Raw genomic sequence first — 23,016 nt, 5'->3', positions numbered from 1 at the left:
TTTAAAAAAAAAAAAAAAAAAAAAGCTCTATTAAGAGCATAAAACAGAATAGTGAGAAAAAGCACTCTTGGCCTTACAAGCCAAGACCAAAGCTATGGTATCAGCCTAATGTTGCTGCAAAAGTCTGGAATCCAAAACAAAGCCAGAGAAAGTATAACTGTGCTCTACTAGACATAAAGAAATTTTACAAGAGAAATCAAGTTACAAATTTTAGCTAATTGATAAATGTATCTGTGTTTCAGTTTGAGTTGATGTTTAATTGGTGTGCTTAAATACAGTGTAAATATTTCTTATACATTGCAAATTCTTCAAATGTAATTATAGAGTTAACTTGCTCTTTTCTGTACTTTGTTAATAAAAAAAAACCCTCAAGGTTACTACCATTCTATTGGCAGCCAACCAAATTTAAAGTGTAACAATCTGAAAACAAGGGACACTTTAAAATTTTAACAGCTAAAGACAAGTTTGTGATAAGAGGTCTAGAGTAAGTGAAATGAAAAAAATATTAAAAAGCTGTTAAGTAAAAGAGATACAATTTTGATATAAAAATTTTTTGTATGTTTGTCTTGTTAGAAAGATAAAAAGAGATATATAAGACCAGAAGACCTAGGTATGTCTAAAAGATGTGCAAAAGTGATTAAGAAAATATGTATGTTTGTTTGTTGGTTTCAAGTTTGTTATAAAAAGTTTAAATATGTTTACATTGGTTGTCATCAAAGAGTTAAATTCTAAATATGTTACTATAATATGTGTACAATGGTCATCTTCAAAGGGTTTAAGAGTCAACAGGTTACAATATGACCTCTTCCTTTATAGTGAGTCAAAAAAAGACTGTTGGGAAGGGACCAAGGCCCTCCTTGAGTTCCTGCAAGACGCGGGATATAGTCTCATGAAAAAAGCACAAATCTGTCAGACCAAAGTACAATATTTGGGATTTGATTTTAAAAAGGACAGAGGAAGCTAGGTCCAGAGAAAAAAGGCATTTGTTCTTTGCCAAGACCTGCAACCAAAAAGAAGCTCCAAGAATTCCTCGGAACGGCAAGATTCTGCAGAATATGGGTTCTGGGGTTCACAGAAAAAACAAAGCAGCTACATGAAATGCTGAAAGGCAAAGGAAAAGAACATTCCAACTTAGAATGGAACACTGAACAAGATTTGTCCTTCAGAAGACTGAAAAGGCTTTAAGTAAAACTCCTGTGCTTGGCATCCCAGATGTAACCAGACCCTTCAGCCTGTTTTTAGATGAGAAAAATTATGTTGCCTTAGGGGTCTTAACTCAGAGGATGGACCCTTGGGAGAGACCCGTCGCTTACCTCTCAAGAGCTTTAGATCCAGTAGCAAAAGGATGGCCTGTTTGCGAGCTATGGCTGCTATAGTCACATTAATAAAAGAAGCTGACAAGCTGACTTTAGGACAAGAACTTACTGTGTATACTTCTCTTTCAGTAATGGAATTATTAAATAATAAAGGCCAGAATTGGCTCTCCAATAGCTGCATCACTCAATATCAGCCACTGCTATGTGAAAATCCTAGCCTGACCATCACGGCTATAAAAGCTCTGAATCCTGCAACTTACCTGCCCTCTGAAATGGGTCCATCTGACCACAACTGCCTGATGACTGTTGATGAGGCCTATGCTAGCTGACCAGACCTTCAGATGACTCCCCTGACTGACACTGAGTACACCCTTTTTACGGATGGAAGTAGCTCAGTTAGGAAGGAAATCCGCCACTCCAGATATACAGTAGTGACCACTGAAGAGGTGCTCCTAGCTGGATCTCTTCCAGCCAGATGGTCGGCACAAAGGGCCAAACTATGGGCATTGATTCAGGCACTCAAATGGTCAAAAGGGAAAAGGTCAATATATGTACTGATTCCAGATATGCTTTTGCCACCACACATGTCCATGGCATACTGTACAAAGAGAGAGGATTCCTTATGACAGAAGGAAAACAAGTTAAAAATAGAAAAAGGAAATCCTGAAGCTCCTTAATACAGTTTGGGAGCCTCTGAAGGTAAGTGTCACGCATTACAGAGGCCATCAGAAAGTAAACGATTCCGTTATTCTTGGGAACTCAAAGGCGGATGAGAAAGCCAAAAAGGCAGCCAATTCCAGCACAGAATTTACAGGGAATCTACAGAACACCCAAGAGGAATTCAAAGAGGTTGACCTACACTGATCAGATGAGGATGATAAATGGGCACAGAGTCAAAAAGCCCATAAAGGAGAATACAACAACTGGGTGCTACTCAACTCTCCACACTTTGTGGCCCTGTCTGCTGAAGATGTAGCACCTACACCAGAGTAAAGCCCATGGGGCCAAAAGCCTCAGCCAACACCCAGAATCCAACACACTGGAAGCTCTCTTTTTGAAGATACACAAATAGACTTCACAAAAGTGAAGGCATACAAAGGCTACTGATATCAGAGTGGGTTGAAGCTTTCCCCACTAAGACAGAAAAAGCCTAAGAAGTATGCAGGGTCTTTCTCCAACATATGTCCCTCTGACCATCGACAGTGACGATGGTCCAGCTTTTATAGCAGAAACAGTCCAAAAATTGGTTAAATTGCTGAAGATAAAATGGAACTTGCATGCTGCCTACTGTCCACAAAGTTCAAAAAAAGTAGAAAGGATGAACAGAACTATTAAGTAAGCTCTCCCTAAGTACTGCCTAGAGACCCAGGCCCCTTGGGTAGATCTCTTACCCTTTGCCTTGATGAAAATCAGAAATGTACCTAGCAAGGAAAAGTTCTCCCCATTTGAGATCCTGTTCGGAAGGCCACTGCCTTTGATTAAAAGCCTTAGGCGGGCTGGGGATTTAGCTCAGTGGCTTTGCCGCCTGCCTTCCAAGCACAGGGACCCGAGTTCAATCCCCGGTACCAAAAAAAAAAAAAAAAAAAAAAAGCCTTAGGGGCAGGGCCAGGGATTTAGCTCAGTGGTTTTGCCACCTGCTGCTCAAGCGCAAGGACCTGAGCTCAATCCCTGGTACAAAAAAACAAAACAAACCCTTAGGGGCAATACACATGAAGTAGGAAGTCTAATGCTTAACCAACAGCTTGAGGCTCCAGGACAGGTTTTTCATCAGCTTCACAAATATTACAGGGAAAGGGATAACATTCCCACGGACATTCCTGCCCATTTATTTGAGCCAGGAGAACAAATTTATATAAAAGATTGGAAAAAGGACTCCCTCACCCCAATTTGGAAAGGGCCTTATGGGATTTTTTGGTTGTTGTTTTTTTCTTTGGTACTGGGGATCAAACGCCGGTCCTTGCGCTTGCACAGCAGGGGGTGAAACCACTGAGCTAAATCCCTGGCCCAAGCCTTATGTTATTGTTATGACTACTCCCACAGCAGTGAATTTGCAGAAATCCAGCCTTGGATTCATCATTCAAGGATCAAGGAGTTTCATCCAGGAGACTTCTGGACATGCCAACTGGATCCAGCAATCCCCCTGAGGGCGAGCCTGCTGAGACAACGCTCTCAAAGCCCTGCTCCTGTCACTCCAGAAGCTGACAGGTCAACTCATGGCTGAAGAAATTAAAGGAGACGATTCTCTCAAAACCCTGATGACAGGCTATGAACAATAGTTCTGCACTCTTGCCTGGGACTCTCCTACATATTGTTATTGTGTATATAGTTCTTACTGGGTTCATCTTTGGTATTGCTTTAAGTGCCAGTGCCCCAAGAGACTGGAGCACTTGCCAAAAATGCTGTACTGGTGTATTATCTCACTATTCTGGGGTCTTATAAGTTTATGGTAAATGCGGGACATTGGGACTTTGAGCTAAGTATGTACAAGCCTAAAGATTCAAAGTTTGATGCCCAAACCAAACTAATCAAGGTAATTAAATGGGAACCTGAGGGGTATCCCCTACCCATTACATTTGATGGATGCCCACGCCAACATTACGGCTGGCCAGAAGTAATAGATTGTGGAGGATATGATTGGGAACAGCAGTACTGTACAATGAGGTCAGAAGGGCAAGCAAGAATGGCTATAAAGTTCCAAGGACAACAAAAAACTCAAATAGTAGAGGACACCCAATCCCCGAATTGCCATACTTGTAAAGAAGCAGAATGTAACCCACTTAAAGTAGTAATACCTGACGCATGGGATCCCAAATGGTTAAAAGGACAAACTACAAGGATCCAACTTTATCATTTGGTGCCTGGTTCAAGTACTTGGATAAGTAGTGATGACCATGACACTCATTAGGATATGCTAATCAAAAAGGTCTGGACCACAATTCATCCAACAGTTGGGGAAAGCCCAATAATCAAAGAAATTAACAAGATTAAATCCAGACCGACTAATTACACAGGAATAGGCATGGTACAGACTATAAATAACACACACAGGTTACTTCTGGCCGCTGACCCAGAACTGGCATCTGACTGCTGGATTTGTGCACCCCTCAGTCAGGTCACCTATCATGCTTTGGGAGTGACCTTGGAGGGAGCCCTAAACCATACCAATGAGCCAGCAGTTTGATTTTTAAATGAACCCACTGAAATGACAGGAAATAGTTCATGTGTATTTAATGTTTCTGCCTTACAAAATATCCCCCAAACATTGTGGTAATATCCAAGGGACTAATTCCAACCTCAGCGCTCCGGCAGGAGCCTTCTTTATATGTAAGGACGGTTTATATCAAGTCTTTTCCCCTGCAGTACAGAGTGATTGTGCTATAGGCATTCTTATTCCAGACCTAAACATATACTCCCCCAGTGCGATGAGACAAGTTCCTATTCGAATAGCATCTTCTGAGGGGGAACTAAGTAGAAAGAAAAGAGATCCCATTGTCCTCCCTATCCTAGCAGGACTGGCTATAGCAGGAAGCCTGACATTTGGGACCACAGCACTCGGGCTCAGATAACAACAATACCTTTCATTAGGTCAAGACATCCAAAAAGGGTTAGATGAAGTGCGAGCCTCAATCCTCACTCTACAAGGACAAATTGACTTGCTGACAGACGCAGTGCTACAAAATAGAAGAGTCCTTGATTTACTGACTGCTAAATATGGGGGAACCTGTCTTTACTCAGGGGAAGAATGTTGCTATTATGCAAATCAATCAGGAGTGATCAGGGAGTCCATGACCCAATTAAAAGAAAGATTAAATCGGATGGAAACTAAATATGGTTCCCAGGATACTAACTCCTGGTGGAACTGGCAGATCACTGGGTGGAAAACATGGTTAGGGGCCCTGATGGGACCCATAATGATAATAATACTCCTGGTAACCACTGGACCATGTTTAATTAATTGGATTTCCAAATTCTATCAAATGCTACTGAGAACAGAGGCTAGTTATGTTTGTCCTGTGCAAATCAATGAAGATTCTGTTTGATGCAACAGGGGGAAATAATGTGGAAAGTGCTGCCAAACATAACTTGGAGTGAATAATTACTGTAGCACATCTGTCCATGAACTGTATGCCAGCTTAAAGTGACAATGTAGCAGAAAGATGTTGTTTTTGTGCTTTGTATGGGCTATCACTGAGGCCCCGTCTGGGTCAACTTGTTCCTTTTTAGAAACACTGGCTGGGCCCTCTCCTCTTGAGGGGTTCCCAGAAAGATTAGAAACCAGCCTTGAAACTGTTTATGTAAGCCCCCGACCTTGAAGCTACAGAAAGCCCCTTGCTGTTTTGCCACGCAGCTGTGTGACCACCACTTGAACTTCTTACACTGTAAAAGGTATATAAGGGAGAAACTTTATTAACTCATGGTCAGTCTATAAGGACTCGTTTCCTGGAACTGGCCATGGCCTGGCGATAAACTTCTTTCTTATTTTACCCAACTCTCCTGGTCTCTCTAAGATCATTTCAACTCCCAGATTTCCCACAACAAGATAAAATTAAAAGAGTTTTTTTCCTTATAGGCATTTGTTTTGTTATCATATTAGGTATTGCACTGCTATCAGCAGATACAGATGCTTAGCTCTTTTACAAAAAATAATTTTTTAAAAAAATTTGTCTGTGAAGTATCATATTTGAAATAGCCCATTTTACTTTAATGGTCTTGTCTACCTTCATTAGTCTTCAAAGAACAGCCATTTGTTACCAAAGAAAATCAGTATCTTGAATGTGCTTCTCTTGGTTTTTGTTTATTAGCTAGTTCTTGTAAGCATTTCCACCAGAACTTGAGGCAAATCATAAGGAAGCTGTCTCTTTTAAAATACAAACCACCACCAAAAATTTAAATGTACATATTGCTTAAGTATTTGGCTGGTTTTTATTTTTTAAAAGGTATAAACACCAAAAAAAAAATTAACATTGTAGAAGATGGAAAACAATAAGTTCTGTAACTTTGTCTACACATTTCCATTACTAAGTTGTTAAATCCAATTTGAATTGAACTCACTCCAGGATTTCTTATTAGAACAATTATATGGCTTATTTTAAGTGTATACATACTGCCCAGTGACCTGGGTATATTGTAGGTACTGAAAATGAAAGAAAATGCATCTTCAAACACATTTTATGTAATTGTTCATCACATATACTGTTAGATTTGTGTACTGTAGGGTGTTTTGTTTGGTATTTTTGTATTGTATGTGGACTTTTTTAATGTGACAGTTAAACACATCTTTGAAAGCGTAGTCACAGACAAAAGAAAAATGATACAATGGTTTCCTTCAGAATTCCTACGTGTTAAATTTGGAGGCAGCTTCAGAGTATTTTATTGGTGGTAGTTACTTGGTGATCTTTTTTAATAGTAATTCCAGAAACCTACGCATATGCCTAATAAGTTGTTCTTTTACAATAAAGTTTAGATTAAGCCCCAAGTAAAACAATGGAAATGTACATAGAACTATTAGTTCTTACATGATTTAATTATACCAAGATACATGAATTTAACTTTACTTTTATGTAGCCAAACTATTCATTTTTGTCCATTTTACTGTTTGTTAAAATAACATTCCTCTCCTACATACTCTTTTCTTGACCCAAATGAAATACTAATTTAAGGTCAAGATGAGGAGAGAAACAACTGAGATGAATGTCTTTACTAAAATAACCCATAAATTTTGTCAAACTCAAAAAAAAGTATACTTTATGAAGTTTACTATTTATATTTTATACCTAAATAAACAAGAAAAAAAATGTCACCTTAGACAAGTGATTACCTCTGGCAAGGAATAGTTGCTAATAGGGTAATAAGGGAGCCACACAGGGTGATAAAATATTCCATATCTTGATCTGGTTGGGAGCTGCACAGATGTAGTACATGGATGTATACACACACATAAAAAAGTCACTGAGTCATATACTTAAGATTATAGCACTTTGATTAGTGTGTATTTTATTTTATTTTTTACTTTTTGCTTTTTTTTGTATTTTTTTTTAAAAAGAACCATTTCAGTAAAATTAACAGGCAGAAACTGAGGTAAGGGGTAAGGACATTTCAAAAAGTGAAGGTAGCAATTAAAGACTACTGCCTGTATTACTACTTCCCTAGTGGAAAAAGGTTAGGAAGAAAAAATACAATGAGTAAAAGAAACTTGAGTGTATAATTTGAGGAAAATCCAGTTAGGAAGAAAATCAAGAGGATAATTAACAGATTCAGATCTCAAAGGAAGAAAAAAGGAAAAAAGTTCTAAGAAATTGGGTCAGAAATTTCAAAAGCATAGTTCTAAGTATGTTCATATGAATAAAAAGGAACTTGCCCAAAGGTTCTTAGACATCTTGACTCTGAGAAGTAAGCTTAACAAGGGGCAAGACTCTTCACTTTAAGAGTTAATGTGACTCTGGATTTCCCACTGGGCAACAATCCAGTGATTCTACCAGATCAAGAAAATTAGGCACTATATTCTCTAGTCACTTGGTTGTTTGATAAAAAAATGAATCAAGTATCTCAGTTCTTGGAAAATGGAAGGGGAAAATCTTTATAATATGCCTCTCCACCATTCCTCCATTGACTGTAAATGTAAAGCCACCTTACCAGTCAGGATGAAATACCCACTCAAAAGTCATGATTAAACATACCAAGTGCTAAAATACAAACTTTCATTTTGTTTTTAATTTCTTTGATGTGCACTGAACCTGACACACAGTACAAACTTACTGATTTTAGTAAGACTTTTCATTTTAACAGCTCTAAAATTGAGATACACTTTAAATTTCATGTTATAGTATAATTTAATCAGAATTTTCCCCTTAATGATGCATAAAATAATGGTATTAATCACAATGAAGGATATCTTATATATAAAGAAATGTGGCACTTACTGAGTGAATCAATGTCTAAAAAAATCAAATTTGGAGGACAACATTACCTGAATAAGAATGCTGTGTGCCCTCACTGGAAATGGATGAAGTTCCTCCAATAGCAGTAATTCCTTCTCTCTTGTTAATTATTTTTCGGAATGTTTTGCTGATATCTTTGCTTTTTAACTCTTGCATTAGCTGGAATGAAATATAAGTAAAATTGAGATTTGATCAAATCATAAAAATTTGGTGACAGGAGGACATGTATTTAGACTTCCTTATTTGAAATGACATAAAAATAAACATAAATCAGGTGTTCCTTTAGTTAATCTTAGTGTACACAGATAACTCTCATATCACTTACCGATAATACAAAATGGACAAATGTTTGTGCCCCAGCCCCTGAAAGAAATTATAATTTAAATTTAGCTAGAACACACAAAACTGTTCTTAGTGACTGGCCATAATCTTTTTACTGAAAACCTAAGAAATAACTATATGACAAAGATTTTTTTTAAATGCCATCATGAAGGCATTTTTCTGCGTAAACATCCCAAATGCCTAAATATCCTCCTGCCTCAGTCTCCCAACTGCTGGGATCACAGATGTGTGCCACCATGCCTAGCTTCATATCATTCATTTCCTCCTAACCCCCCACTATCTTTTTTTTTTTTTTGGGTACCGGGGATCGAACTCGGGTCCTTGTGCTTCTGCAGCAGGCAGCAAAACCACTGAGCTAAATCTCCGGGCCCCCAACCCCCTTTTTCCATTTAATATCTTTCTTCAGATCTCAGTTCAGTCATCACAGAGTAAAGGATACCTTCCTGAGTTCCTGCATCCTCCAACTACAAGTTCAGTTCCTTCTACTACAAACTCTCATGGGACTTGTACCACTCTGTCTTATCTTTTGTTCATTTATGTGATTCTGCCTTCCCTACCACATGTAAACTCCATGATAGCAGGAACCATGTCACTTTTGCTCATCACATTATTCACGGTGCCTAGAGTTTAAATATTTGCTTAGTGAATAAAGACTGCAAAACCAGATAATTTCTATTTCATAAATATTTAATCAGCTATATTAATAAGCATTGAATCAATATGTAATTATTCTAGAGCATCAAGCACTATTATCTAAAAACCTAACTCCCATTCAATATTTCCCTTTGTTTTACAAATTATTTGTGGAATTATTATTTCTACAATATTTTGTTGTTAACATTATCACCATTTTAAAGGAATACTTTTTCTGCCCTCTGCAGCCAAATCAAAACAAAACTAGCAATGTCATTATTAAAATTCTTCTTGAAGCAAAAGGATTAGTAGCTAGGAAAGGATTAGATTACTTACTGACACAAACTCTTCAAAACTGATTTTGCCATCTTTGTTGTTGTCAGCAACTACTAGAATTTTCTCCACAATCTCGCGCACCTTATAGCCAGGAAGAGGAAGGCTTGCTTCCTTAAATAGGTCCTGAAGTTCATAGTCACTCACATATCCACTGTTGTCAATATCTGTAATGATACATTATGAGATGTCAAATATCATTTGTACTGCTGAAGATGTGCATTCAGCCATATAGAGGATTCACATGCATGTAAAACCTTTCAAATTTGTTTCACAAGTGGCAGTAGCCTTTTTCCTGCACCAGAACTGTCCAGGGTATGTTTTACACTTTATCAAAATACTCATATTTGAATGGAATCCATCTCCATAGATTTAAGTCAACTATATGTATTAAGTATGAACAGTGCTCTGACAATTCAGTTTTAGCACAAGACTAAGTTTCAAAGAAATAAGCCTGGAGAAGTCTCACATATCTAAAAGAAATATGTTAGCAGTGGTCAAGAGGAAACATTCATCCAGAATTTAACTCAGTGGAATTTACAAAATTAATGTTCTGGCCCCACATTCCATATAAAATGTGTATGATGTAAAATACACCTAAAGCATTTTCATTCTTCATTTCACTTGGTGGTAATTCATTTCATTTGTCAATAATTCTTTGCTTCTTCATTACATATTTATGATACCATTATGTATACTGAATCATATCTGATGTCATTTTGAGATCAGGTGTTCAAGGAATTTCACACTTGGGCCAGGGATTTAGCTCAGTGGTGCCGCAGCCTGCCCCGCAAGCACAAGGACCTGAGTTCGATTCCCAGTATCAAAAAAAGAAGAAAAAAAAGAAAAGAAAAAGGAAGAAATTTCACACTTATATTTGGGCTTTTAGAAACAGGTTTCCAGGTGTTTTCACATTATCATTGAGGTCCCCTTCCCTGGGTGGTTTTCCAGAGACTGGATATCACTTCTTAACTCAGAGCAAAGGTAACACAAAACACTTCTGCCCAGAGTTGGCAACAGAGCTTTGAATTGTTTTGTTGTTGCCTGGATCCACTTTGTATAGGTTCTCTCTGCTCATCTGCTAATAAAATAAGCCAGTCACAAAAAGACAGGTACCTCACTTACATGAGGTAATTAGAGTAGTCAAGTTTCTATGCACAAAAAGTAGAATGGTGGTTTCTAGGGTACAGGAGAGATGGAAAGTGGGAATTATTGTTTATAGGTGTAGAATTATAGTTTAGGAGCATGGAAAAGAGTTCTGAGAAAGAATGGTGGTGCCACATGCAGAACAACGTAAATGTACTTAATGCCACTGAACTATACACTTAAAAGATTAAAATCATACATTTGTTATGTATATTCTACCACAATTTTTTTTCAGATAGTCTTGCTATGTAATGCAGGCTGGTCTTGAACTCACTATATAGCCCAGGCTTGATTCAAACTCATGGCAATTCTCCTGCCTCAGCCTCCTGAGTCCTGGGATTACAGGCGTGCATCACCATGCTTGGCTCTACCACAGATTTTTAAAGGAAGCAAGATGGCATATTTTAACTCTCAACTTTCCCCCAGTGACCCAAAAACATTCCATCTAGTAAGACTGGATGGGTGTATCCCTCTGTCTCTGAAAACAGTTGTTTGGTACAAATTACCAGAGGGTTTGCTGAGTTCATTAGCCATAGTTTATCTTGCTAAAAAAAAAAAAAAAGAGCAAGTACATATTCTAATAGTGTTAATAATTCCCTCACATAAAACAAATTGTTTGCTGCTAGAATTATTCCATTACTGAATTGTTTATTCAAAACTTCATTAAATAAATATTGTAAGATTATATGTCCATGAGTCATAAGGATCAAAGCTGATGTGCTAAACAAAGAAAATAGATTACTCTCATCCATTCATTTTACTAAATGCTACACAGCCCTTTTTTCAAGTGCCCACATAAAATGACTGAAGTACAAAGTAGGAGAGATCCAATTTTATTACTTCCTGTTCCAGTGCCTAAAATGAGCAGAACATTTCAATAATTGCCAGTTTTTGTTTTGAAAATATCTTGGGCACTTGCAACCAATACTCTGTAATATTTATTATTAATAATATTGAAATCATACACATTCATACAGTATTCAAATGACAAACCCACAGGGAGTAACGGAAGGGTCTGCTGTGTTTCATAGCAATCATCTGCAAATCACAAGGTCTTACTTTTTTTCGAAGAGCTTTACTTTTTAAAATTAAATATTTTTTCTTTGTAGTGGTCTCTAAAATCCACGCTGCATTTCATTCACCTACATTAATTTCAGTTATTATTCACTAAGTTTGTGAGAAATCTGAGAACAAGACCAACTGTGATCATTATGTCCTCCCTGGTCCACCATCTGACTTTTTTTTTTTTTTTTTTGATACCGGGGATCAAACTCGGGTCCTTGCGCTTGCCTAGCAGTCAGCAAAACCACTGAGCTAAATCCCTGGCCCCAGCTGACTTGTTTTTCATTGAGTACTTTATTGCCCGGGAGAAGGTATCTGCTGAGGAAGGGACAGTGACAGTGGTCTCATTTTCCCAAAGTCTATTCACTGTGCTCAACTTTCACTTCCACATATTTGCAGACCAAAGAAAAAATGGTATTCATATTCTCTTTGTTTGCCCTAGGTTTTCTAAGAGGAAAATGCAGAAAAATTGAGATTCAACAGCATACGGGAAATTTTCTGGAAGAAAAATACAAAGCTGTCAAGATGATAATGCCATAAAGACATTTCACTTTTTAAAAGAAAGTAAGACATACAGCCTTTAAAAGCAAAGATGTTTTAAATTATATATGAGTAAGAAGGAAAACAAGACATGGGCTTTAAAGACAATACCCACAATAGATTTAAACGATACTCTTCATTAAGTCAGAAAGTGTTATTGTTAGTGACAAAGACATGAAGGCCAGAGTTCAGTTAATACACAAGGAAATGTTTATTTTTTCACTACAATGAGGGTAACATGTTAAGTGTATTCAGTTACGTTGTCATTCATTAACCTAGGTTACTCTCTGTAATGAAATGGTCAAAGAATTCAAAGTTCAATTCATCTAGAAATTCAAGCCAGTCTTATTTATTTTTCAGAAAGAATCCAGTGAAACCTAGATTTAAAAAAAAAAAAGTATTGTTCTACTCCTGAAGTCTAACATCAAGCAAAATAATAATATCATATTTACTTTTCCTCAAGCATACCTATTTTATTAAATGCTTCTTGTAGTTCTTCAAGCTCCTCCCGAGAAATGGTAGTGGTACTATTTTCCATCTTAGGGCAGGAAAGACAACTTCAAGTCTTTGTATCTAGAAAAAGCAGTATTTACAACAATATTTAGAACATTAATCCTGTGGACACTTCTTTAAAGCAATGTAAGGTACAAAAGAAGTAGATTCCCTACCAAAAAAATCATCCATAACATCTGGCTGAGAAGAAACAAATAGGAGTAGGTCTCCCAGTAGCAGTCTGTCTCAGAACTGTCTAGCAAGCAAGGGCTGACACTCAGTGTGAGGAAGAAACACCTGCTTTCCACTCTGTGCTTTCCTGGGGTACATACATTTCTCAACAGTCTGTGCAATTTTCATTTACATTTTACCTCATTATTTAAGTAAAATAAGCAAGTTTAAGAAATGTAGCATTTAAGTAGGAAGTCAGAAAATAAGATTTAAAGACATCAGTAATGTCCACAAGAAGGATAAAGTTAAGTTGGAGTCTGCTCAGCTAGGGATGGAGTTTGTGGTTCCTTTAAAATAAACCAGAACCTCAAGCTCCTAGAAAAAGAAGAGCATAACAAACCCAAAGCTCGTACAAGACAGGAAATTATAAAGATCAGAGCAGAAATCAATGCAATGGAGACTAAGAGAATGATACAAAAAAATCAATGAATCAAAGAGTTGGTTTTTCAAAAGAATAAAATCGATAAACCCTTAGCCAACCTTATCAAAAAGAGAAAAGGCTCAAATCCATGCAATTAAGAATGAAAAAGGTGATGTTACAACAGACCCAGCAGAAATCCACAGCATCATCAACACCTACTTTGAGAACCTGTACTCTAATAAAATGGAAAACACAGAAGAAATGGACAGATTCCTAGACACATACAAATTGTCAAAGTTAAATGAAGAAGATACAGAAATTCTAAACACCCCAATTATGAGTGAAATTGAAAATGTAATAAAAAATTTACCAACAAAGAAAAGCCCAGGTCCTGATGGCTTCACTGCTGAATTCTGTAAGACATTTAAAGAACTATCGCCATTACTCTTTAAACTCATCAAGGAAATTGAAAGGGAAGCAATACTTCCAAATTCATTCCTGGAAGCAAGTGTTACTTTGATTCCAAAACCAGGGAAAGACACAACCCAAAAAGAGAACTATAGGCCAATTTCCCTAACGAACATAGATGCAAAAATCCTCAACAAGATACTGGCAAACAGAATACAAAGGCTCATCAAGAAGATCATACACCCTGACCAAGTCGGATTTATCCCAGGGATGCAAGGATGGCTCAACATTTGTAAATCAATAAATGTAATACACTATATTAACAGAGTCAAGGACAAAAACCATATGATCATCTCAATAGATGCAGAAAAGCCATTCGACAAAATCCAACACCCATTCATGATAAAAACCCTACAGAAAATTGGAATAGAAGGTCTTTATCTCAACTTGATTAAAGCTATCTATGAAAAACCAACAGCCAACATCATACTAAATGGTCAAAAACTGAAAACTTTCACACTAAAATCAGGAACAAGACAAGGATGGCCACTATCACCATTCCTTTTCAATACTGTTCTGGAAACATTAGCCACAGCAATTAGAAAAGAGAAAGAAATAAAAGGAATAAAGATAGGAATGGAAGAAGTTAAACTGTCATTATTTGCTGATGATATGATATTTTACATAGAAGACCCCAAATACATTGCCAAAAGACTCCTAGACTTAATTGACAGATTCAGTAGAGTAGCTGGATATAAGGTCAACACTCAAAAAACAATAGCTTTTGTATACACAAATAACAGACCCACTGAGAGAAATTAGGGAAACAATTCCTTTTAAAATAGCATCCAAAAAAATGAAATATCTAGGAATCAGTCTAACAAAGGAACCAAAAGACCTCTACACTGAAAACTACAGCACTCTGAAAAAGGAGATTGAGGAGGATATAAGCAAATGGAAAGATATCCCTTGTTCCTCGGTAGGAAGAACCAATATCGTGAAAATGGCCATACTTCCAAAACTGCTATATAGATTTAATGCAATTCCAATTGAGATCCCAGCAGCATACTTCATAGACCTTGAGAAAACAATCCAAAAATTCATTTGGAACCAGAAGAGACCTAGAATAGATAAAGCAATTCTAGGCAACAGAGACATGACAGGGGGTATCATAATCCCCAACTTGAAACTATACTACAAAGCTACTGTGATAAAAACAGCATGGTACTGGCAAAGAAACAGACCCAAGGATCAGTGGAATAGATTAGAAGATGCAGAAACAACTCCAGACATCCTCAGCCACCTCATCTTTGACAAAGAAGCCAACCATCCTCATTGGAGGAAAGATAGCCTATTTAATAAATGGTGTTGGAAAAACTGGATTTCAACCTGGCAAAGATTAAAACTAGACCCATACCTATCATTATGCACTAAACTAAGATCAAAATCGATTAAAGATCTAAATATTAAGACAGAAACACTAACTGCTGCAAGATAAGTTAGGTAGAACTCTTGATGACATTGGCATAGGAAAAGACTTTATGAACAGAACCTCAGTAGCATGGGAACTAGCACAAAGAATCAACAACTGGGATCTCAGCTTATTAAAAAGCTTCTGTACTGCAAAAGAAACCACCAACAGAGCTAAGAGACAACCTACAATGTGGGAAAAAAATTTCAGCAGCTGTACCTTAGACAAAGGACTACTATCTAGAATATATAAAGAACTGAAAAAAATCAGACCCCCCAAATTCAAAAACCCAATTCAAAAATGGGCATCAGAAATGAACAGACATTTCTCAGACAAAGATGTAAAAGCAGCAAATAAATATATTAAAAACTGTTCAACATCACTGGTTATTTGAGAGATGCAGATGAAAACAACACTGAGATTCTACCTCACCCCAGAAAGAATGGCTGCTATCAAGAAATCATCTAATAACAAATGCTGGAGGGGGTGTGGGGAGAAAGGAACCCTTTTCCATTGTTGGTGGGAGTGCAGACTGGTGCAACCATTGGGGAAATCAGTATGGAGATACCTCAAAGAACTAGGCTTAGAGTTCCCATTTGACCCAGCTATCCCCCTGCTGGGTATCTTCCCTAAAGAATTAAAAGAATCATACTACACTGATATATGTGCACCCATGTTTATAGCGGCACAGTTTGCAATAGGGAAAGCTTGGAAACAGCCCAAGTGCCCATCAACTGGAGACTGGATAAAGAAGATGTGTTTTTTTTTTAATAAAATGGAGTACTACTCAGCCATAAAGAACAAGAAACTAGAGACATTTATAGCTAAATGGATGCACATTGAGGCCATCCTCTTAAGTGAAATAAATACGACACACATATGTAAATATCAAATAGTTTCTCTAGTGTGAGAAACTGAAAGTGTAATTAAGGATTACAATGAATAATTGATAATTTGAAATAGGAAGAAAAGGTTCAAAGGGGTAGGGCTGGCAGGAAGAGAAGGGAAGAGATCAGAGTTACAGGCTGGAATCTAGAAAGAATCCATATATCGACTGTGTTTAAAACTACTGGAAGAGATGTAGATAAAGACTAGGCTGGAGTTCATCAGTGGGTTGGGAAGGAAGAGTCACTGAGATCAAAGGAGAGAAGGGTGTGTTTACAGAAGAAGCGCATACAGCTATGCACAGTTCACAGTACTCGGCAGTGTGATAAATGACTGTTACTGTTTTAGGTACTTATCATAACATGCTGTGCTTTTCATCCTTTAGAGCATAATCCTACTTATATAGAAGAGTTTACTGTAAAACAGTGTACTGTTATGCCACTGGTAGCCTCATGTATCCCGTGTTTAACTGCATATTTGGATAATATCAAGGGGCCATCACAGATGACTGACGTATACCTTCTCAGTTTGCACTTAGAAGTTGGCACTCTGTGTGGTACTTTGCAGTACACATGGATGAAACTGCCTAATAACATATTTCTCAGATTATATTTCCATCACGTGTCATATGACTGTATTGAAATTTAAATTTTAAAAAATTTGGCCTATGTGGAGTCTACTAGCTAATTAGAATTTCTTTTCCAGACCACTATTTGTTCAATATTAGTTTTGAAAATCTTTCTAAAACAAATCACGTCCTTTGATGTCTTGTTAATGCTTGAGATTTTTTTTAAATTATATGGAAAAATGTTTAAGTACTTTTCAGTCTTACTTTGGTTGAGTTCTATTATATTTGAATATTATTATAGGTTTTTTTCCCTTGCATTGTTTTTCTTTGAATAATTTTAATTTTTGTATATGTGTGTGTTTAGTGAATGATAATAAAGTTATACATTTTAAAAATAAAATAAAAATAAACCAGACACTGCTACATTCTTCCCCTTCCCTGTGTGATGTTCTCCCAGATCACTGGGCCCCTCCTTTCTGTGAGTAGCCAAGACAAATAAAAAGAAAAAAATTGCATAAAATTAGGCCGTAAGAAAGTTAAAGTGGTGCCAATTTTTGAAAATAATTGGTAACAAATGCCCGAACAGAAAATTAAAGTTACCCATAATGGTGCTCTCCAGAAATAACACCTATTATCTTTTTGTTACCTTTATCTTTCCAATCTACTCTCTAAGCATGTGTATGTACTCTTGTTGGAGCAGGTGGAAAATGTGAGCATACACAGTATCAGTATGTTTTTATGTTGTTCTTCAAAATAATACTTAATGGCCACATATTACACTATCATAACTTATTTGGCAAATCCCTTGTTTCAGTGTGTTTACATTGCTTCCGATTTTTATTACAAATAATGGTTCAATGAACATCCCTGTAGATAAATCTTTGTTTATATCTATGTTTATTTCTGTATGACAAATATCTAAAAGTGGAATTACATTTTTAATATTTCTGATATGTAATAGTGCAACTCTTATTTTTAGATGAATTAGGGTTTATCCATTCAATATAAAGTTAAAGTAGAATACAAATTATGTTGTGCTTCTCTTAGATATACTTAGTTACATCAGACATTTCACATGTACCTCAGAAAATAAGTGAACATTTGTGCTTTATAAGAGGAATTGAAGCTAAATAGGAAGTCACCCTTTTAAACTTTTACATGCTTATATATAATTATATTTATATGAGGTTCAATATCTCATTTTTCAGGGAAGCACATCAGTTTTTAAAATAATTTACTGAAATTTATCACTGATGACTTTAAAACCATATTAAATTGTATGACACTCTCAAAGAATATGGCTCACTTTTCATGATCTGTATACCAACTTCTTTAGAATTTTTTTATGTTCTTTCAAGGGGATAGATTTCTATCTTTTATAATTTTTCTAGGGAGTGGTTCTAATTTAATGTACAATTAAGTATTTTTTTTAAATATTCCATTTCCCACTAATTATTCACGGTTAAAAAAAATCTCTGAAGAGCTGAAGTCAGTGAAGGAGAAAGGAAAACAACTGAAAGTCAGACTCCTTGGATGTAGTTCCTCACATCTAGTATTAAATATTCATTGTATTGAATTCTTACTTTTAGAAGGTTTTACTGCAATTAATACTACTTACAGGCATAGCTACTCTGTGTTGAAAGAAGTTGATTGGTCTTACTGGGACTTTTAAGCTTAATTCCTTAGGGTCTGCAAAAGGCTACTTCTGTTATGGCTGGCTTTTCACCTTTGTGGTTGTGGTCATCCTGCATATCCTGTCCCCTATTTAAAATGGTTTCTGTATCTTGCTTCAAGTTTTAAAAATAGTGGTCCAATTTTAGCACTTACACTGCACAGAAGGGCTGGAAATTAACAGTCCTTGTGTTGACCTTGCATTTTTGGCCATGCCCATTTAAATTTATAAAACTTATTAATTACAAAAAAATTCTTTTGCCCTTAAGCAAAACCAGCACTTATTTAAAAAGCAATGTACCCATATATTGTTGTTTCTAATTTTTAAAGCTTTGTTTCTATATCTAATAAACATAAATATGTCACTTTAAGTCCTTTAGCATTTAATTGACACAAACAGAAAATACAGAATAATCTTCAAGATATACTCTTTTCTTTTATGCTTTTGTTTTTTGCAGTATTGAAGACTAAACCCAGGCCCTCATATGCGCTGGGCAAGGGCTGTACTGCTGAGCTGCATCGCCAATACGTATACTCTTAAAGTAACAAAGCAAGATCCAGAAAAGTAAGAATAGCAGATGGATGAAGGGGAGTGATATCACTTGCATGTTTATTTTCTTAGTTACTTTTCTTGTTGCTGAGACAAAATACCCGACACCCAAAGTTAAAGGAGGAAAGGTTTACTTAGCTCACAGTTTGTAGAGGCTTCAGTTCATAGTTGGCTGACAAAAGAACAGACCTGAGGATCAAGAGAACCTCACATTAAGGTGATAGGTGTTTGGGCTGTTTCCAAGATCTAGCTATTACAAACCGTGCCACTATAAATATGGGTGTGCATATGCTGCTGTGGTATGGTGCTTTTAATTCTTTTGGGAAGATACCAAGAAGGAGAATAGCTGGGTCAAATGGAACCCCTAGTTTTAGCTTTTTGAGAAATCTCCATACTGATTTTCACAGTAGTTGCACAGTCCACACTCCCACCATCAGTGGAGAAGTGTTCCTTTTTCCCCACAGCCCTGCCAGCATTTGTTATTGTTTGATTTTTTTTGGGTTTTGTTTGTGTGGTTTTTTTGGTACCTGGGATCCAACTCGGGTAGGCAGTGAAACCACTGAGCTAAATCCCCAGCACTCTAATTGATTTCTTAATAGCAGTCATTCTTTCTGGAGTGAGATGGAATTTCAGCATTGTTTTCATCTGCAGCTCTCAAATGACCAGTGATGTTGAACATTTTTTCATATATTTATTTGCTGTTTCTACTTCTTCATCTGAGAAGTGTCTTTTCATTTCAGATTCCCATTTTTGGATTGAGTCTTTAAATTTGGGAGGTCTGATTTTTTTTTTTTTTAGTTCTTTATATAATCTAGATAGTAGTCCTTTATCTGATGAATTGCTGGTAAAATTATTTCCCCAAACAGTGGGTTGTCTCTTCACTGTGTTGGTGGTTTCTCTTGCTGTGCAAAAGCTTTTTAATGAGATGAGGTCCCAGTTGTTGATTCTTTGTACTATTTCCCCTGCGGTCTGGGTCATGAAGTCTTTGCCTACTCCTATGTCCTCAAGCATTCTACCTATTCTCTCTTCCAGCCGATTTAGTGTTTCTGTTTTAATATTTAGATCTTTAATCCATTTCTATTTTAGGTTAGTACATGATAAAATATATGCTTCTAGTTTCAATCTTTGGCATGTGGAAAGCCAGTTTTTCCAGCACCATATACTAAAGAGCCTATCTTTCTTCCAGTGAAGGTGTTTGGCTCCTTTGTCAAAGATAATGTAGCTGAGTATGTCTGGAGTTGTTTTTGCATCTTCTAGCCTGTTCCATTGATCCTCAGGTCTGTTCTTTTGCCAGTACCATGCTGTTTTTATCACAGTAGCTTTGAAGTATAATTTCAGGTCAGGGATTGTGATACCCTCAGCCTTGCCTTTGTTGCCCAGAATTGCCTTTGCTATTCTAGGTCTCTTCTGGTTCCAAATGAATTTTAGGATTGTTTTTTCTAATTCTGTGAGATATGCTGTTGGTATTTTGATTGAGATTGCATTAAATCTGTATAAAAATTTTGGAAGTTACATATCATAATGAATTTGTTGAATATCCTATTGGCTAAGAAAACACAGTAGTTTGATTTGATGTATAAAAGGCTAATCTAATAATTACATGATACTCAAGCTGGATATAGGGTTTTTCATTGAAAAAATATTTCTCCTACAATAAAAGCACAGACTTTTTGAAAATGGAAGAGAATGTGTTCCATCAACCTAAACGAGTATACAAAATTTAGAAAAACAGCCTGATGACCCAATAACTAGTAACCCTTATTTCTCTTACTAGTCCTTCTCGTGGGTAATTAATCTGCCATACAATGTCTTAACTGCTTTGTGTGTATTATATTTCATTTAATTCTCACCATTCCATAAGGTAGGCCCTGTCCCCATGTGGCAATCAAGAAAGGCATGATCATGGATGGAGTAACCTTCTCAAGATCTCAAAGTAAATCACTCTCAGTTTTCCAGATAAGTTATGGTAGAACCCAACCTATATCATTCCTGCCTCTCAGCCAGGATGCAGACCTCCCAAATATAATCTGATATCAAGCCATATAAATGTACAAATATTTATTTATATCATAACATTACGTATTATATTCTTGTGAAATAACTTGCATTTTAAAAGAAATCACCCTGTGTAAAGTGTGAGGGAAATCTCTAATTAGGTCAACTCATATTTGTTTTTTTTTTTCCAGTACCAGGCCAGGCAGGCATGGCACCACTAAGCTACATCCCTGGCCCTCAACTCATATTTGTCAAGCATATGTAACTTGTCACAATAAAACACTCTAGAATAGTTAATAGTAATTACTTTGCAATTTTGAAGAACTTGTCATTTAGTCAATACCCAAACACTTAAGATATTTGCTCAAAACACAAACCAGAAGACATGAGCTGCCAGGCATATTGGTGCATTCTATAATCCCAGCACTTGGGAGGCTGAGCCAGGAGGATCTCTGTGAGTTCAAGGCCAACCTAGACTACATAGTGAGTTCAAGGCCAGCCTGAACTACATAGTGAGACCCTGTCTCAAAGGGAAAAAAAAAGACCCTGTCTTAATAACATCCCCCTCAAAAAAGAGAGGGAAGAGGGAGGAGAGAGGGAGAGGGAGAGGGAGAAGCCAAAGACCTGAACTACCAAAGCCAACCCTGAAAGATGCAGCTCAGAACCCAGTGAAATCACTGACTCTTCCTATGGATTTTGACATGTTCCCCACATTTCTTCAATAATTCCAATACTGCTTTTCACTTGCTTTTTTTCCTTTAACACAGATTATTTTAAATTGAACATTCTTTCCCCAATTACACATTCTTTTTTTCTTCTCCCCATCCTCAAAGGTACCCTGACACAACCAAATATATATTTGGAAGGTAAAGGAAGCACATTCCAAAACAATAAACTTTTAATTTAGATGCAACTGAATGTGATCTTTTATCCTTCCTCAAACTTCTAATATCTTGAGCCTTTTAAAGCTTAACTAAAGTTAGTTGAAACAATCTTTTATGATTGTCAGGACCTAAAGCCCTTCTTAGTGCAGTTTCAGGGAAAAGAGCATTAGGAACAGCCCTGACCTGTCTTAAGACCAAGATTTTTGTGTCCTTCTACCAACCCTAAAACTCCCAACTACATGAGACCAAAGCTGTCTTCACCAGTGTCCACTGGCACCTTCTAGCTTTCCAGCTACTCTATTTTCCCTCCTCCCAAAGTTGCCGTAGTCCAGGAAACTTCAGATTCTGTTTTCAAGCTTGCTTCTGATTTAGCTCACGCAGGCTTCCCCTTCATCATCCTCCAAAATCTCTTTCCTTCCCTTACTTCCTCACCCAGTAATATAAAATACAATAACAAAAGCCAGGCATGATGGTGTACCCCTGTAATTCCAGCACTCAGGAGGCTGAGGTAGGAAGGTCCTTGCGAGTTCAAGGCCAGCCTGGGTTACATAGTTGAATTCAAGGCCAGCCTGAACTGCACAGCGAAACTATGTCTCAAAAAAAAAATCATTGTTATGGATTATATCCATATATACTATAATACCCAGGTGAGACTTCTGGAAAGTGATTAGATCATGGAGGAGTGGTTCTCATCCATGGATTAGTCCACTGAAGAGTTTATAGCTAAGTGTGATTTGGGAGGTGAAGTCTGGTCAGAGAAGGTGGGTCACTGTGGGTGTGGCCTGGAAGGATTTAACTTCCTCCCATCTCCCTTGATGTCTCTCTCTCTCTGCTTCCTGCTATCAAGCTATGAAGGCACTTTTTCTCTGCCATGCCCCTCTGCCATGCCACCCTACCTTGGAGCCAGCCACTATGGACTGAAACCTCTACACACTGAGCCAAAATAAACCTTTCCTTCTTTTAGTTCTGGGTGTTGGGTATTGTGTCTCAATGATGAGAAAGTAATTAAGACAATCAACTTTATATTGTTTTACTCTCTGAGAGTTTTTGTTTTGTTTTTGTTGTGCTGGGGATCAAACCAGGACCTTGCATGTGTTAGGCAAGTGCTGCATCACTAAGCTACATGTCTAGGCCCTGAGTTTCTTTTACTAGTGATTTGTGGCTTTGGTTTAAGACACATTCTTTTAAAT

The 23,016-nt window shown here is 36.9% G+C and overlaps 1 protein-coding gene and 1 long non-coding RNA gene across 7 annotated transcripts in view; one reads left to right on the top strand and one right to left on the bottom strand.

Annotated features, from left to right (window-relative positions):
• Positions 1–23,016, bottom strand: part of Pls1 (plastin 1) — a 140,098-nt gene that overhangs the window by 50,122 nt on the left and 66,960 nt on the right. For 4 of the 6 annotated variants that reach the window (XR_015440841.1, XR_015440842.1, XM_087186294.1 and 1 more), the window contains exons 1-3: positions 12,779–12,887; positions 9,566–9,729; positions 8,284–8,413 (exon numbers count right to left, since the gene is read on the bottom strand). Coding sequence is in view for 4 of the 6 variants with exons in the window: in XM_087186294.1 (XP_087042420.1) it covers positions 8,284–8,413; positions 9,566–9,729; positions 12,779–12,848 (364 nt within the window). In the remaining 2 variants the exon portion in view is untranslated. Of the gene's footprint in view, positions 1–8,283; positions 8,414–9,565; positions 9,730–12,778; positions 12,888–23,016 lie in introns of those variants that run through there. The other 2 variants (XM_087186296.1, XM_087186297.1) reach the window with 1 other exon arrangement.
• LOC110347665 (uncharacterized) overlaps positions 1–23,016 on the top strand; it is an 85,539-nt gene that overhangs the window by 54,226 nt on the left and 8,297 nt on the right. The window contains exons 2-3 of the long non-coding RNA XR_002392398.2: positions 12,213–12,334; positions 18,856–18,962. This is a non-coding gene — a long non-coding RNA (uncharacterized LOC110347665). The remainder of the gene's footprint in view (positions 1–12,212; positions 12,335–18,855; positions 18,963–23,016) is intronic.

This window comes from Heterocephalus glaber, unplaced genomic scaffold, assembly GCF_053883595.1.
Source record: "Heterocephalus glaber isolate CG9 unplaced genomic scaffold, H.glaber_assembly_v1.0 deba00001504, whole genome shotgun sequence".
NCBI lineage: Eukaryota > Metazoa > Chordata > Mammalia > Rodentia > Bathyergidae > Heterocephalus > Heterocephalus glaber.
The sequence above is the reverse complement of the archived record's forward strand: the minus strand, read 5'-3'. Positions and strand labels throughout refer to the sequence as shown.